General features: G+C 46.9%; 1 protein-coding gene across 2 annotated transcripts in view; it reads right to left on the bottom strand.

Moving 5' to 3' along the window:
• Nucleotides 1–15,397, bottom strand: part of GALNT18 (polypeptide N-acetylgalactosaminyltransferase 18) — a 354,973-nt gene extending 339,576 nt beyond the window's left edge. For both annotated transcript variants that reach the window (XM_068988668.1, XM_068988669.1), the window contains exon 1: nt 14,763–15,397. In XM_068988668.1, coding sequence (XP_068844769.1) covers nt 14,763–14,997 — 235 coding nt within the window. In that variant the 5' untranslated portion in view covers nt 14,998–15,397. The remainder of the gene's footprint in view (nt 1–14,762) is intronic.
• Nucleotides 15,398–16,059: the final 662 nt, after the last annotated feature.

Below are 16,059 nucleotides of genomic sequence, written 5' to 3'. Positions count from 1 at the left end.
AGGGCCATGCTGATTCCAGCCACCGTCTGCCTGCACACGCTGTGCCATGATTCACAAGACTCCAGTTTCCCTCTTCCAGGTAATTGTTGGCTTTACTTAATGCCTGAACTTGCCCTCTCCTAATCTTCTCTATTCCACTCCTCTAAACCCTCCTCATTCACCAAAGGTGTGTCATTAAATCCCAGCTCCTCCGTAGAGTCTGCACTACCAGCACACTCTTCGAGAATTCAATATTAACCCTCACTACATTTGTTAGTTTGCAAAAGATCGTCACCTGTTTCTTGGGTTGTCTTCCTAGCCTGACGATGAGATTTTCAAAGCAAAGGACTGTGTCCTACATACACGCCTGGCACAGAGTCAAGCCCATGAGGGGTGTTCAGAAGCAGCCACAGAAAAGCCTGGATTGGTGCCTTTAAAAGCTGGGCTCCTCTGCAATCCCTTCCCAGGGCTCCCCCTTTCTCCCAGGGCATTTCTTCCACAGTGTCCTCCAAGGCCCGTACAGCCTGCTCCCCGACTGGCCCTCTCTGACCTCATCCCGTACCCCTTTCTCCCACAGTCACTCTGCCCTGGCCACACTGTTCTCAATCCACAGACACCAGGTCCACTCCTGCCTTGGCCCTTGTGCGCTGGGTGTTTCCTCCACCTGGAACTGTTACCCCAGACAGAGCTCACACCTAGTTTTCTTCAAGCCTCTCCTTATCAGAAGGCACCTGACTACCTCACTTCATTGCAAACCCTTCATATGTCTGTCTTCATCCCACTGATTTACCTCCACCACTTACTAGGTGCTTAATAAAAGCTAGCTGGAAGAAGGAAGGAAAGAATCTGACTGCATGACCAACAGAAGATAGGAATACCTCCCAGTTCACTGTCAAACTCTGAGTCAAAGCAGAGAGGAACAGGAACTTAGAAGTAGTTTCTTCCAACCATCCCAGGCCTCCAACCCAAGCCTCAGTGCCAGATCTGGGGCCCATTTCCAACACCTGCCCACAGAACTAGGGCCCACATTCTATGCACCTGAGCCCAGATATATTCCTTTCTTGATTAAATGGGAATTATGGGCAAACCTGGACATGTCTGCAGTTTCCTCTGTGTGCAACGCTCCCCTTCATAGCCTCCAACTTGACCCTATCCCCTGATCCTGGAAGACACTTCAGTGAAGCTTTGCTCTGAATGAGCAGAGGAGATGGTTTTGCTCACACTTAAGTCTCTGAAGTCAAGTAGGCCTTAGGAAGCATCACTACAAACAAAGCTAGTGGAGGTGATGGAATTCCAGTTGGGCTATTTCAAATCCTGAAAGATGATGTTGTGAAAGTGCTACACTCAATATGTCAGCACATTTGGAAAACTCAGCAGTGGCCACAGGACTGGAAAAGGTCAGTTTTCATTCCAATCCCAAAGAAAGGCAATGCCAAAGAATGCTCAAACTACCGCACAATTGCACTCATCTCATAGGCTAGTAAAGTAATGCTCAAAATTCTCCAAGCCAGGCTTCAGCAATACGTGAACCATGAACTTCCAGATGTTCAAACTGGTTTTAGAAAAGGCAGGGGAACCAGAGATCAAATTGCCAACATCTGCTGGATCATGGAAAAAGCAAGAGAGTTCCAGAAAAACATCTATTTCTGCTTTATTGACTATGCCAAAGCCTTTGACTGTGTGGATCACAATAAACTGTGGAAAATTCTGAAAGAGATAGGAATACCAGATCACCTGACCTGCCTCTTGAGAAACCTATATGCAGGTTGGGAAGCAACAGTTAGAACTGGACATTGATCAACAGACTGGCTCCAAATAGGAAAAGAAGTATGTCAAGGCTGTATATTGTCACCCTGCTTATTTAACTTATATGCAGAGTACATCATGAGAAATGCTGGGCTGGAGGAAGTACAAGCTGGAATCAAGATTGCTGGGAGAAATTGTCAATAACCTCAGATATGCAGATGACACCACCCTTATGGCAGAAAGTGAAGAACTAAAGAGTCTCTTGATGAAAGTGAAAGAGGAGATTGAAAAAGTTGGCTTAAAGCTCAACATTCAGAAGACTAAGATCATGACATCCGGTCCCATCACTTCATGGGAAATAGATGGGGAAACAGTGGTAACAGTGGCTGACTTTATTTTGGGGGGCTCCAAAATCACTGCAGATGGTGACTGCAACCATGAAATTAAAAGACGCTTACTGCTTGGAAGGAAAGTTATGACCAACCTTGCAGCATACTGAAAAGCAGAGACATTACTTTGCCAACAAAGGTCCATCTAGTCAAGGCTATGGTTTTTCCAGTGGTCATGTATGGTTGTGAGAGTTGGACTATAAAGAAAGCTGAGCGCTGAAGAATTGATGCGTTTGAACTGTGGTGTTGGAGAAGACTCTTGAGAGTCCCTTGGACTGCAAAAAGATTCAACCAGTCCATTCTAAAGGAGATCAGTCCTGGGTGTTCTTTGGAAGGACTGATGTTGAAGCTGAAATTCCAACACTTTGGCCACCTGATGCAAAGAGCTGACTCACTGGAAAAGACCCTGATGCTGGGAGGGATTGAAGGCAGGAGGAGAAGGGGACGACAGAGGATGAGATGGTTGGATGGCATCACCAACTCAATGGACTTGGGTTTGGGTGGAGTCCAGGAGTTGGTGATGGACAGGGAGGCATGGCGTGCTGTGGTTCATAGGGTCGGAAAGAGTCAGACACGACTGAGCGACTGAACTGAACTGAAGTCTTCTCCTAGAAACAGAGATATTGCTGGGTGTGAATGGCCAGGCCTGCAGTCTGTCTCAGCCTTCCACAGCACTCCACCCTGACAACCCCTGGCACAGGCCACCTCCTGTACCTCCAGGGAAGGGCACTGACAAAACAGCCACTTGGTAACTCACCTCAGGGTCCTGCTGCTCTCATGAATCCTTCTAGTATCACCTGCAACCCTCCTACTGAGAGGGGGGTGATCCTATTTTCTCTTGCTTAGTATCACTGGAGCAGAAAAACAAGAGTGTGCCTAGTTCCATACTAAGGAGCTTCAGAGAGGTAACTTATTAACTGCATCGCCTTGGACAAGCTAACTACAGTCACTGAGACTTGATTTCCTCATCTGTAAAATGGGGGTAACAACATAATCCCACAGGGTTGCCTACAAAGTTAAAATGAGTTTTCACGTAAAGCACTTAGCATATTACAGGTGCTCAACAGATATTGATTCTCTGCCTCTTCCAGTTTCTTCTCTAGACAAGTTCAGAGCTATTTATACAACCCCTCCTCTCGTTTGTTCTTTTATTTTAATTTTTGAATCATTGATAAAATTTTCTTCCATTATTTTCCTTTGGATTCTCCTTCTAATATAAATCCTCATGTATGCATGCTAAGTCACTTCAGTCGTGTCCTACTTTTTGCAACCCTATGGACTGTAGCCTACCAGTCTCCTCTGTCCATGGAGATTCTCCAGGCAAGAATACTGGAGTGGGCTGCCATGCCTCCTCCAGGGATCTTCCCAACCCAGGGATCAAACCCACGTCTCCTGTGGTTCCTGCATTGTTGGTGGGTTGTTTTTGTTTTTGCCACTGAGCCACTGGGGAGGGCCCTCAGGTTCTAATAAAAATTTTTTTAAAGTCTGGCCCAATTATAGTCTTGGAGCGTATACGTCATAATTCTTGCCTGTTATACTTTCCTCCCATATACTCTTTTTAGAAAGCAAAGTAAATCAGAGGATCAGTTTATTATTAAAGTGAGATTTAGAAATGTTAAAAGACTGCTTCTCCAACTGTGAGGCAGGTCTAAAGCCTTACCAACACCCCTCCCAATACTTGGTGGCTCCTTCTCTCCCTTCAGAGAAATATGATGATGATTAATTACAAAAAGCCTGTCCCACTCATCAAGATCCTTTGAGGCAGGAACCACATAAACACAAAGGATCATAACTGCAATAAAGAGAAACCAGAAAACCTCTCTGCTCTGGGACCCTACCCAGGCAGAGCTAAATAAATCTGAAACAGAAGATCAAAAAGGATCCTCAACATGGATAATAGAAAATGTCACCAGCATAAACAGGAAGAGAGATTAGTTCAATAAAGGAATAAAGTGACATCTGTGGGTCTCAAGTAAGATTTTTGCTTACTTTTAACTTCCCAGCATATAACTCACAAGGTTATTAATACGGACTCCTACTGTTTTGGGCAAATAAACAGCTGCTGATGTTTTGTGCCCAAACCACTTTATTAGAGCTTTCCTTTACAGCAATTGTTTTTTCCTTTCCAAATCCTGAAAGGCTCAGACAGCTGAAAAAAAAAAAAACAGGGAGTATTAAGGCAGAATGAATAACAAGAGAGGAGGCAGCTTGTGGGGGCAGAGCAAATGGGGCAGGGGCTGCCAGACCCTCACCATCCCCTCTGCCACTCTTGGACAAAGTCAACGTTCAAGATCAGAGAGCAGAGACACAGATGTGGTGCAATCAGAAGAGCTATTTTTACCATGATGCTGGGAGTTACCACTGAAAAGAATTTACCAGCTTGAGAAGCTGAGGATGACCAGCTCTCCAGGTTTTCCCAATGTTGAGGGTCCTCTGCGGACACAAGATTTTCAGTTTTAAAAAAGGGAAAGTCCCTGGCAACCCAGTGGTTAAGACTTTAGACTTCTACTACAGGTGGTGCAGGTTCGATCCCTGGTCAGGGAACTAAGATCCTGCATGCCACACAGTGTGGCTGATACATAAATACACTTTTTAGAAAGAGGGGACGTCAAGCAGGACTATTGGTCACCCCAGGAGCCACTTGACTGTGCCAGTGCACGGGAAAGCACTGTAGGAGTTTGAAAGTCACATGTGAAATCTGAATGAGGTCCAGCCTGCAGCCAGCACACCCTGCTTTTCCTATGAGGCCAAGTTCCTGAGGGGCTCACAGTGATTCCAGAGAAAGGGTTTCCGGAGCCTCCCTTGCTGGCACCCCAACTCCGAGATTCCTTAATTATACGAGGACAAAGCAAGCCGCCTGCCTGGATCCCTTTTTCATCAGTCTCTTGCTAGACCTAAGGCCTCTAAGCTTACATTTGAAAACCATCTTTGATAAAATGATCTTCCAGTCCCTCCTCCATGATACTGTCATCTTCTTTTCTCTTCTGGAGAGAGCACAAATGCTGGAGACAGTTTCCCTTCTTGGCTTCGCCACCTAGCAGCTCTGTGACCTTGAGCAAACTCTCTAAGTCACTATGTCTCAGCGTTCTCACCTCTCAAACTCTCCCTCACATGCAGTGATGCTAAAAGGCGGTCATGCGTGGACAGCACCGAGCCCAGTCTCTGACCCATAGGCGTAGTTCTCGTCCTCTCTTCCCTTTGATATCATCCAGCTTCAATTCTTTATATGCCTGTTGCTCTTAAAGTAAATCAAGGGGTTGGCTAAGATTATCATTTGGCATTTCTGTAACTTCAAATCTCTCCTTAACTTTCATTCTCATTTGGCATTTCTGTAGTTTCAAATCTCTCCCTAGCTTTCTAACTCTTATATTCCTTGTCCCAAGCAATCTTGTATTCCTAAGTCCTAATATACCACTAACATGACACTTATTAGCTCAAGTTTCAAATCCTGCCCTGGTCGCTGAACTGCCTTCCCTCTCCTGCAGGATCTCAGTGGCCTTTTTAACTCTGAGCTCCCACAGGACAGAGACGGATAAGCAAGTCAGACCACCGAAGCCAAACCAGGCACCAGAACTTTAGAAGCAACATCCCTGCTGGTCCAGCGGTTAAGAATCCACCTGGCAATTCAGGGGACACAGGTTTGATCCCTGGTCCAGAAAGACCCCACACGCCTCGGAGCAACAAGACTGTGTACCACAAGAGGAGGTGGTGCACCTCCTGGGCCTTCCTATCTAGAGCCCACGCTCTGCAACAAGAGAAGCCCCTGCTTGCTGCAACCAGAGAGACTCCATGTACAGCAACAAAGACCCAGAACATCCAAAAATAAATAAGTAAACAAAAATTTTACAAAATAATAAGAAAAAGTTAAGTATAGATGCAGCACCTAACCATCTCAAATAGGTGCTCTACCCTGAATCTTAAACTCTGGACATGGGTGGAATGAACCCAATCATGCCGAAGAGCTGGCCTTAGCCTCCTCTTCAGGCATCATTTTCCATTGCTCTTGTCTGTCCTGAGGAGATGAGTGCTAATGTCACTTCTCTGGATCTCTCCAAACACTGTGTTTATGTGACCTCAGAGAGGATAGTGATAACAAACGTAGCCCAACAAAGTGTGTCTGCCAGCCCCAGTACCATTTCAGCAATACCATCATAAAGGAAGTCTGTCCCTCTCATTAGAGTTGGACACTGAAGGCTTTCCACTGGCGTCACTAAGGGCAGCTTCATCTCCCAAAAGTAAACCTTCACAAAACTAAAACTGAATGCTGGGCAGTGAAAGAGAACTACATCTCAGAAATACATGCCTACTGACTGGGATGATCTGCCCTAGCAACATATTTTAATCTATAATTGTGTAGCCAGAAAAAACTACCAAAGCATTAGTGTTCACACTATCAGGAACCCTCTTGCTTAAAGCTGCAGTGGGCTGCATTCAGCTGGGTCCATAGAGTACACAGACTCACACCGAAGATTCCAGAACACCAGCTGTTTCCAGTCATTGTCACAACATATTGTAAATTGGAACCGTTTGCAGTAATGTGTTATTAACAATAATTTAAGTACCAAAGCATATGAATGATTAACTACGAACTGAAGCCATTTCAAGGTTATCACATTCTCTTGCATATTAATATGCTTTCTCAAGTCGGAGAGAGAGGGATGGAGTGAGAATGAATGCAACGTGTTGGGACGTGCGTGGTCCTGGCCCTCCCCTGGGGCGTGTGCTCTGCATGTGAAGGCATGTGTGTGAAGAGCAGGGAGCATCGAGAACACCTGTGCTCAAGCATTGCCCTGTGGAATGGCACTCACTTTGACCCAGAAGGCAAAGTGACATTTGATAAGTTGACAACTGTAGGCGCAATGGAATTATCAAGTCTTTGCAGAATTCAAGGCACTGTAGCCATAGGGAGACCTTCAAGTACAATCCACCATTTACAGAATCTAGACCATCCGCCAGTGGACCTAACCCTCTCGGCCCCTTGCTCTCTACCACAACGCCCATGCCACACTGATGGACTGCCCTTCCAGCATCTCTCTCTCCCCAGATCCCACCTTGGTGCCTTCTGGCTATAGTCATCACTCATACTCAGTTTGGTGTTTGCCCAAAGGACCTTCTGTGTAATATCAGCTCAATCTGGGCTGCCCTCCAATATGCCTCTCACAAGGCACCCTATCTGTCCTAGTCTCCAGAACAGAACACAAGCAACGAAAACTGGCAACAATCCTAAAGAGACTCCCAAGCTCTACGTGAAGGCAGCAGCCCATTCAACTTCCCAAGGTAAGTGACATCAGAAATCCTGTAGGACAGTAGTGAAGATGTTCTAGCAACCGCAGACTGGCTCTGGACCACACAAACACCTTTAAAAACAAACAGACCACCTAAATCCGAGAAACTGAAGCTGTGCTTCAAGGCCCTCACAAACCAGGAAAACAAACTGTGGCTCTCCAACATTTCATTCTGAATTCTCCTTGAGGCTCTACATCAACCTACTTATCAAGGGCAAATAACAATTTATGTCAAGTGAGTGGGAAAGAATGTGGAATTCATTTATTTTACAGCCTACACACTTCTGGATAAAAATGAAAATTCTTTGGCCATGGTAAAAAAAAGTCGTATTCTTTGGCAAGGCTTTTCTACTCCATGAAGATATGGACCTGGGCTATTAATAAAGATAATTGGGCTCAACCTCTAAATTTTGCTATGGGACTCTCTCAAAATATGAATTTCTGTTACTATTATAATTTCACATGCCACAGTTCATTCCGAAGGACAAATAAGTTTACTCTTTAAATGACACCCTTTCCTCAAATAATCTTCAAGCATTTTGCAAACATTATATCCTCTTCTTTACAACCCTGCCAAGTCAGGGATCAGATGAGAAGGACATCAGCCAATTCTCAGTAACATCCAAAAGCTATAAGGAGACAAAAAAAAAAAAAAAAAAAAAAAACCCTCCCAACAACTGGGCCTTGAATATTTCCCGATTTTTAGGGACTATATATGTGTTTGTAATTTTGGTGACCAACCTACTGTTACTGAATTAATTACTGTTACTGGTACAATATCCACATACTATGCCTAATAAAATTTTAGGAAACAAAAGCAGTTAATAATCCATTTCTCCCATTGTTCAGATGATCTTGACTCAGTGAGGTAAGATAATGGATTTAGAAATTAGTCATATAATGTAATACATTATTAATCATGGTATTCAGAAGGGTAAATAGATGTTACAAGAATACCACCCAGGAATTCAATTTCATTTTAGATTTATTTACTCTCTTAAATTCTTTACTCTACCATCATCCCTCAAATAAATCTAAGTATGATGTTTCCTTCTCTTCCAAAATAGTGATTTTCAACCCCTTTTTAAAAAGAAAGCAGAGTCCTTTAAAAAGTGAAATATCTTACAGAAAACCAAATATAAGACAGATGAAAGAGAAACAACATTGGTTGCCTAGAGGGGAGAGAATGAGGAAAGGAGGGATCAAAGAGACCTCACTTGACCCTTCTATTTCTTAAGTCTCAGATCAAACCTTCTAGAAGCTTGGGGCTCCTGGGGACAGAGTTTGAGAATCACTGCCCTAAAGCATATGTGCAAAGCAAAAATTATGTGTATATAAAATAGAATACAGGCATGATATAAATTTCATCAATTAATGATATATGGAAATAAAACACATACATAAAATGCGTAAATCGCAAACACTGATATCCCAAGAGAAAAACCAGCAAAAGACACCAGTACAAAATTAAAACAAACACAGGGCTCAGGAGAAGATGCTAAGTTCTACAGCAATCAAGAGAGTACAGAGCAAAAGGCTTGGGAGAAGATGCTACATTCTACAGCAATCAAGGAGTACAGAGCAAAAGAACAGAGGATTTGATAGCAGTTACATTTGCCCAGAAACAGTTGAAGGGTAACACCCAAGGCTGGCCAGGCTCTGAGAAGCAGGTACAATATTATATTGCCATTGGCTGCATAGAAAGATTTTCCTTTTGAAAAACAATCTTTCATAAAAATTGCTCATATTTTTTGAGTCAATAATAATCCCATTTGTGGAAATGCACCATTAAAGTCATTCAAAAGAAGAACACAGTGAGGTAAAGATGTTTATTTCTGATTAGTTATAATAGAAAAGAAAATGTTCAATAATAGGCAAGGGGTTAAATCAATAACGGTATACTGATGGTGGAATATTATGCAGTCACTAAAAATACAGTAAAAGTTCTCTTTAAGAAAGAAAGTGAAAGTGAAAGTCACTCAGTCGTGTCCAACTCTTTGCAATCCCATGGACTACACAGTCCGTGGAATTCTCCAGGCCAGAATACTGGAGTGGGTAGCTGTTCCCTTCTCCAGGGGATCTTCCCAACCCAGGGATTGAATCCAAGTCTCCCACATTACAGGCGGATTCTTTGCCCGCTGAGCCACCAGGGAAGCCCTCTCTTTAAGAAATCTCCAGTTAATTGCCTCTCTAGATTAAGCATGTTTTCATTCTCTCCATGAAAAACAAAACCAAACAGGATGCGATTTTCCCTCTGTGTCAATTTCTCTCCCTCACCCCATTCACATCTCCAGCTAACAATGGCGTTATAAGGCAACCAAGAGTACACTGGGTTTGTTTCCAAATGTGTTTAGAATCTTGGAACTTGCCATTGTAACAGCGTAACTTAATCACATATTATATGACCAATGGCCAATGGAAGATCATTGCTAAAAATTTAGAGTTATTTCTAAGAAAATTAATTTAAAGCTTTGGAAAGACTTTATAGAACTCATCACATAAATAGCAGTTAAATTACTCATGAACAAAGTCACTGCAAAAGACCAAAGTAATAAAAATGTGGGCCACTACACTGCTTCATAAGTACCTTCAAATTCTCAATGAACATTAAAGAAAACAGAACTAGAAATCAGACTTTGTAAACAGCACTTTATGGGAGTGGCTTATTCCATGAAGAAGCTGTTTACAAAGTCAGATTTCTAGTTCTGTTTTCTTTAACAGATCCAAACCAAAGATAAAGCCTTGGCCTTCCATCAAAAAGCTGAGAAATACATGCACAGTAAAGCAAAATATTTAAGGCATGTATGTGATATTTTGTTTTAGTTTCTTCTTTAATCAGGTTTTCAGTAAACTGGCTACCTCAAACCCAAACTGTGTTGAAGAAGAGGTATACTGTCGTCCTTCAAAAACGTGTTCACTGCAGCAGGGACTAGGAGGGTCTGGATTCACCTCTGTATCCAAAGCCACCACTCAGTGTGGTGCCTGGCACATACTGGGCCTCCAATAAATAAGGACTGAATCAATAAGAGAAATCAACCCTGAATACTCGTTGGAAGGACTGATGCTGAAATTGAAACTCCAGTATTTTGGTCATCTGATGCGAACAGCTGACTCACTGGAAAAGTCCCTGATGCTGGGAAAGATTGAGGACAGAAAACGAACAGGGCATCACCAATGCAATGGACATGAACTTAGGCAAACTTCAGGAGAGGGTGAGGGACAGAGGCCTGGCTTGCTGCAGTCCCTGGGGTTGCAAAGAGTTGGACACCACTGGGCAACTGAACAACAACAACAAAATCAATAAACTATGCAGCAAATATTGAAAAAATGCTTCTAACAGAAAGTAAACTGAGGAAAGCAGAATATAAAATTACATGTAAACCATGACTACACCTGCATTTTTTAATATGGAGGCAGAAGGACAAAGCTAGAAGGCAATGTCAAAATACAAAATAGTTGTGTTAGATTAGAATGAATTAGAGGAATTTTATACATTTTAAAATATTTTATTTAATGTTGGCTCATTCTTTTTTATATTCAAGAGATGCTAACCAAGAAAAACGAAAAGCTGTATGGGTTTCTACTCGACTTCTACAGGAAGACGTGAACCCACACTTCCATCTCCTAAGCTCTCTGACACTCCAGCCGCCTTCACACTCTATACTTAACCCACTGCACCCCCTCCAGCAATTCCATCTTTCTCCTCCAAGACCAAACCTGTACTAATACTTGTTTTGTGTTTGCAATCCATCAGGATGCTATTTTTAAAATCCAGAGTTATCCACCCTCTCATTTACCATCTATCTGGTTAAAAAATAATTATCAAAACTGCAATTTACTTTCCCAAGAGATTTCCAAACACCATCTAATTAAATCATTCAATCAGAAAACAAATTAAAATGAAATATCACTGCAACCCCAAGAGGAAAATAAACTTTTCAGTCATGACTAGAACGCAGCTCCAGGGTGACGCTCCAAAGCCTCTTCTAATTGCAAGTCCTATGCAACATCCAGTAGAACATTTTGTGACATCTGCAGCTTCCAGGACAACTTTCCTTCCAAAGCAAAGAGGAGCCTGTGCAAGGCTCCAAAGCAAAACATAGTCATTCGAGAGTGGAAATGCTTTTATTAATGACTAACCAGTGCCCTGGGCACCCACACTGTGTGCTCATTCATTCATCTACTCAGCCATCCAACACACACTCTCAGAAGAATGTGCCAGGAACTGTCCTGGGTGTTCCACAAACACTTCTTATGTGAATGTAACCTCTGCCTTTTGGTGTGAAACAAAACCCAGAGCTTCCTGAGTTTAACTATGGAAGAGTCTCCAGGCGGAAAGGCTATGACTCCGTCATCCCTTGGCCACCCTCTGACGTCTCCAACTGCGACACCCACTCCCACCGTCCAGGGACTCTAGCAGAGCCCTGCTGCCCCTGTGACTCACTGACCCTCTTAAGGGACAGCCTAGCATGCGGTTAAGAACACAGGTCCTGAAGCAACATGAGCTTGGTTTAAATCTCTGTACCTTAGACAAATTATATAAGCTCTCCATATGTAAAACGGAGCTTACATACTTACCTCATAGGGGGAGGAGAATTAAATAAGTCAACGTACATAAAGTACTTAAATAATGCCTGGCACACAGCTGGTGCTATATAATTTTTAGCTACTAACTATTATTATTATCCCTATTCCCCCTGAGCTTAGCAGAGTAAACTGGTTTGCTCAAAAGGCCCTCCCTACTAACTAGAGGAAACTCGACAGTGGAAATCACGTAAATGGCCCATATCATCAGGGACAAGCCTCTGATCTTTTCCCTTCCCACCCTCTGCCTTCAGAAAGTGGCACTTCAGTTCAGTTCAGTCGCTCAGTCATGTCCGACTCTTTGCAACCCCATGAATCGCAGCACGCCAGGCCTCCCTGTCCATCCCAAACGCCATAGGCCCCTTACATAAGTAAGATAAATCCCTAGCTCACCCGGCTCCTCTGTCCATGGCCTTCTCCAGGCAAGAACATTGGAGTGGGTAGCTATTCCCTTCTCCAGGGGATCTTCCCGACCCAGGAACTGATCTTGGGTCTCCCGCATTGCAGGCAGATTCTTTACCAGCTGGGCTGCCAGGGAAGCCAAATTTTACTTTAAATTCCCCCAAATACTTGCTCAAGGGTGGCTCCAGCATCACTGGGGGTGCTGTCACTAGTTGTGGCAACACCATCGTGGCACAACAGCCAAGCATCCTATGCCTCCCCCTGCCTCATGGCTAGTCTTTGCTAAGTCACTGGCCCTTCCCCACCCCACTGTGAGCCAGGGCTTCTACCTCTCCAGCTGAGAATCTGGCCTTTCCTGAATATCCACAGGACTCATAATACAGTCATTGCACATACACAAGAGAGCTGGATCACCATGTGTTTTAAGGATAATGCTCCCTCTTTTTTTCTTCCCCTCTCAATTTTTTCAGGTATACACTTGAAAGTTTCAAACAAGGCATAGCTATAAGGTTTCCTGGGAGCAAAAACACAAAGACTCCTTTCAGCTTCCACACTGCACTCATTTTCACGTAGAGTCTTATAAATCACATGATACGGTCCACATTCAACATGACAAGGCTGCACTCTGGGATGAGCCCATGACCCCAAGATCTCCTCACTGCTTCCCAATGTAGTATCTTGCTCACCTCCTCCCTGACCAGACTGGAAAGCACAAGAGGATCATTTTCCAGAAACATTAACACACACACACACAGAATCTGTGAATGAAAATCTCTTAAAATCTGTGGGCAAACTAGAAATGTCAAAGTAAGGTATGGCCTGCATCCCTCTGGGAACATTATGAATCACCCTGGGGCAAACACTGTACTTCTACCGCTGACTAATTGTCAATCTGGACCCACGGGATGGAAAAGAACAAGTAAGAAACACAGCAACAGGCACATCAGAGAGAGAAATTGGTCTGCTATGCAAGCCCATGGCAGGTACCAAGGAGAGCTGCGAAGCAGAGGCGGCAGAGCCATGAACTTGTTTTAAAGTCATTAGTCAGGAAGCACCGTGGATACCTATACCTCTCCTGCACTCACCTGAACCTCCCCCCGGGAAGGAACTTTTGTACATATGGGGAAGCAAACCGAATGTAGAGAGAGCAGCTGTCCCCACCATGGCAGGGGCAGCAGATGCAAGGCTGGATCCGGACAACCGTGTGTAAACAAATGAGAGTGCTCCTGGGAGAGAAACAGTCAACCCGATATGTGCCAAAGTCTGCCTGGTTGACAGGTGAACTAGGCTCTGCTGGCGCTGTCCTGCCCTTACAAAGCTGACATGCCTGGTAGAAAACAGGGGGAATAGAAGCACAGAAAACAGAAATGTGAACGTGAGAGACGGGCATGTGCGTGCACACTCTGACCTGTGGTGCCCAGCCGGAGCTCTCTGTCTGCTGCCTCTGACAGCTCATCGGACAGGGTCGCCTGGGGAGAGCGCTCCGTACCCCATCCTCCCCTTGACCCCAGCCCTGGCCTGGAGCGCAATCACCCGGCTCAGCCTAAGACTCCAGACCTAGCGCGCGCGGATCTGTTTGCTCTGCCCCGGCCACTCCCTGGGCCTGGGAGTGGAGCTACCGGAGGGAATAGCCTTCACTGGCAGCCCACGGTGGGTTCTCCCAGTCCTGGGCGGAGGCGCCACCGCAGTGGACAGAGCTCCAGGCGCCCATGCTTCTTCACCGAGCCAACACCTGCTCTTGGAGAGGGTCTTGGACCCGCGGGCTGCGGTGCGGGTGGAGACCGCTAAGGTTCAGACAGCACTCCTAGCCACAGATCCCTCTGCACACCCAATCGCCTATGGGCCGCTCACACCCGGGCTGGGACTAGGGCCATGCAGTCTTCCCAGCTCCGGCTCGTCCCGCAGCCTGTAGGTCCTAAATGGCAACGACTTGGGCCTCTCACGCTTCTCCCCGTAGGCCCAACAGTAGCCAGATGAGCTCGATTGCCTTTGAGCGCTCCCTAGTACACACACCAACGTTCACATGTACCCACACTCTGAACCGGACCTGTGTGCGACCCCGAGAGCCCTCGAGCAACTAGCCGGTAGTCACACGCACACTGGGACACGTGCGCAGCGCACCCCCACACCGCCAGCGAGCTGCACACACCCGCGCGTGGAGCCCCGCGCACACACGTGTGCCCTGGAGAAGCGCGCACAGCCGCCGACACTGAGGGTCCGGTACTCAGGCAAGAACACACACGCAGCCCCGCTAAGCGTCTGCGGCCTCAGAGCCCCGCAGTCACTCGAGAGATGCCCACCAGCCTCGGCGCACCGCGCACGGCTCTGGGCACTCCCCGGCCCCGTGGGCTGCCCAAGTTTCCCCGGGCGCCCGTACCTTGAATATGCTGCTTTATGACATTCTCCAGGTGATCCAGCCGTTCAATAATCTTCAGGGTGTCCCCTTTGTCTTCCTCCAGCTTCTTGTCGGGCGCCGGCTCCTGCCCCCGCACATACACGCTGGCGATGTAGTTGGTGACCCAGCCCACGTAGAGCAGACATATGATGTTGGTCATGCCGCTCAGGATCACGCAAGTGGACACCAAAGTTTTGGTCTTCCTGGTGCACACCATTCTGGGCTCCCTCCTCCATATAGAGCTCCCGGGGGCCCCCTTCTCTCTGCGCACCCGGGACTCCCCCGCGATCACACCCCCTCGGACGCCCGGGGCCGCCAGGCGCCGGAGCACCTGAGTCCCGACGGTCTCCAAAGCCCGGACCGCTGGCAGTGGAGCCGCCGTGCCCAAGTTTGGAGCTCCCGCCGCTGGCCGCCGTGAGAGAGAGCTTGACAAAGGAAATGAGGTGGATTATTTTTCCAAATTAAAAATCTCCTAGCCCTTCTCGGAGCAGTCACGGGTGGTCGGCAGCCGCGCGCCTTGATACGAGCGTCTGGGAAACTTTGCCACAGCCTGGATCCGCGGCCGCGCCGCTTCCCATCGCCGGGCGCCGATTGCCTCGGCGGTCCGACCCGCCCGCGCTGCTGGAAGGACGGCGGCGGCGGCAGCGGCGGCGGCGGCAGGGAGAACCGCGGGGCCCAGCGGCCCGGCCCCCTCCGAGCGACAAGCGCCGCCACCAATCGCGCTCGGGCTCGGAAGAGGGGCCGGGGCTGGGCGGTCGCGGACCAACGGGGAGGGTGCGGGAGGCGGAGTCCGGCCCGGGGCCCCACCTGCTGGCCGCCCCTGGCCCCCGCCCTCCAGGGACGCTCCAGAACCTCCACCCTCGCCCGCGCTGGCTGCCCCAGAGCCGAGGCTCCGCCACGAGTCCCAGTCCTGGGCCGGCAGATTCCACCTCTAGGGGTATGCCACTTGTTCTCGCGCAGAAACCTCCAGGCTTCCGGAGGGAGCTCGGCTCAGCGTTCCACCGCTCGATCGCTGGGCTTCTCGCGTGGATCCCACCTGCCGGCTCTCAACCCTTTTTCTGGTTGCCAGGACTCGGGGAGGCCAGGGAAGCGTGGGCCGGATGGCCTGTGCCGTCTCGCCCTCGGTCAGGCCCCGTGGGCATCCACTTCTTCCTTGACTTCACCCTGTCAGCAGGCTTCCTGAATGTCTCCAGACCCCACAACTGTCAAAAGAGTCAACCCTTTTAGGAATCTCTTAGGAGGTTCTGTGCCATCTCCACTACCAAACACCTCAAAGGTT

The sequence above is a fragment of the Capricornis sumatraensis genome, chromosome 16 (genome assembly GCF_032405125.1).
Source record: "Capricornis sumatraensis isolate serow.1 chromosome 16, serow.2, whole genome shotgun sequence".
NCBI lineage: Eukaryota > Metazoa > Chordata > Mammalia > Artiodactyla > Bovidae > Capricornis > Capricornis sumatraensis.
The sequence above is the reverse complement of the archived record's forward strand: the minus strand, read 5'-3'. Positions and strand labels throughout refer to the sequence as shown.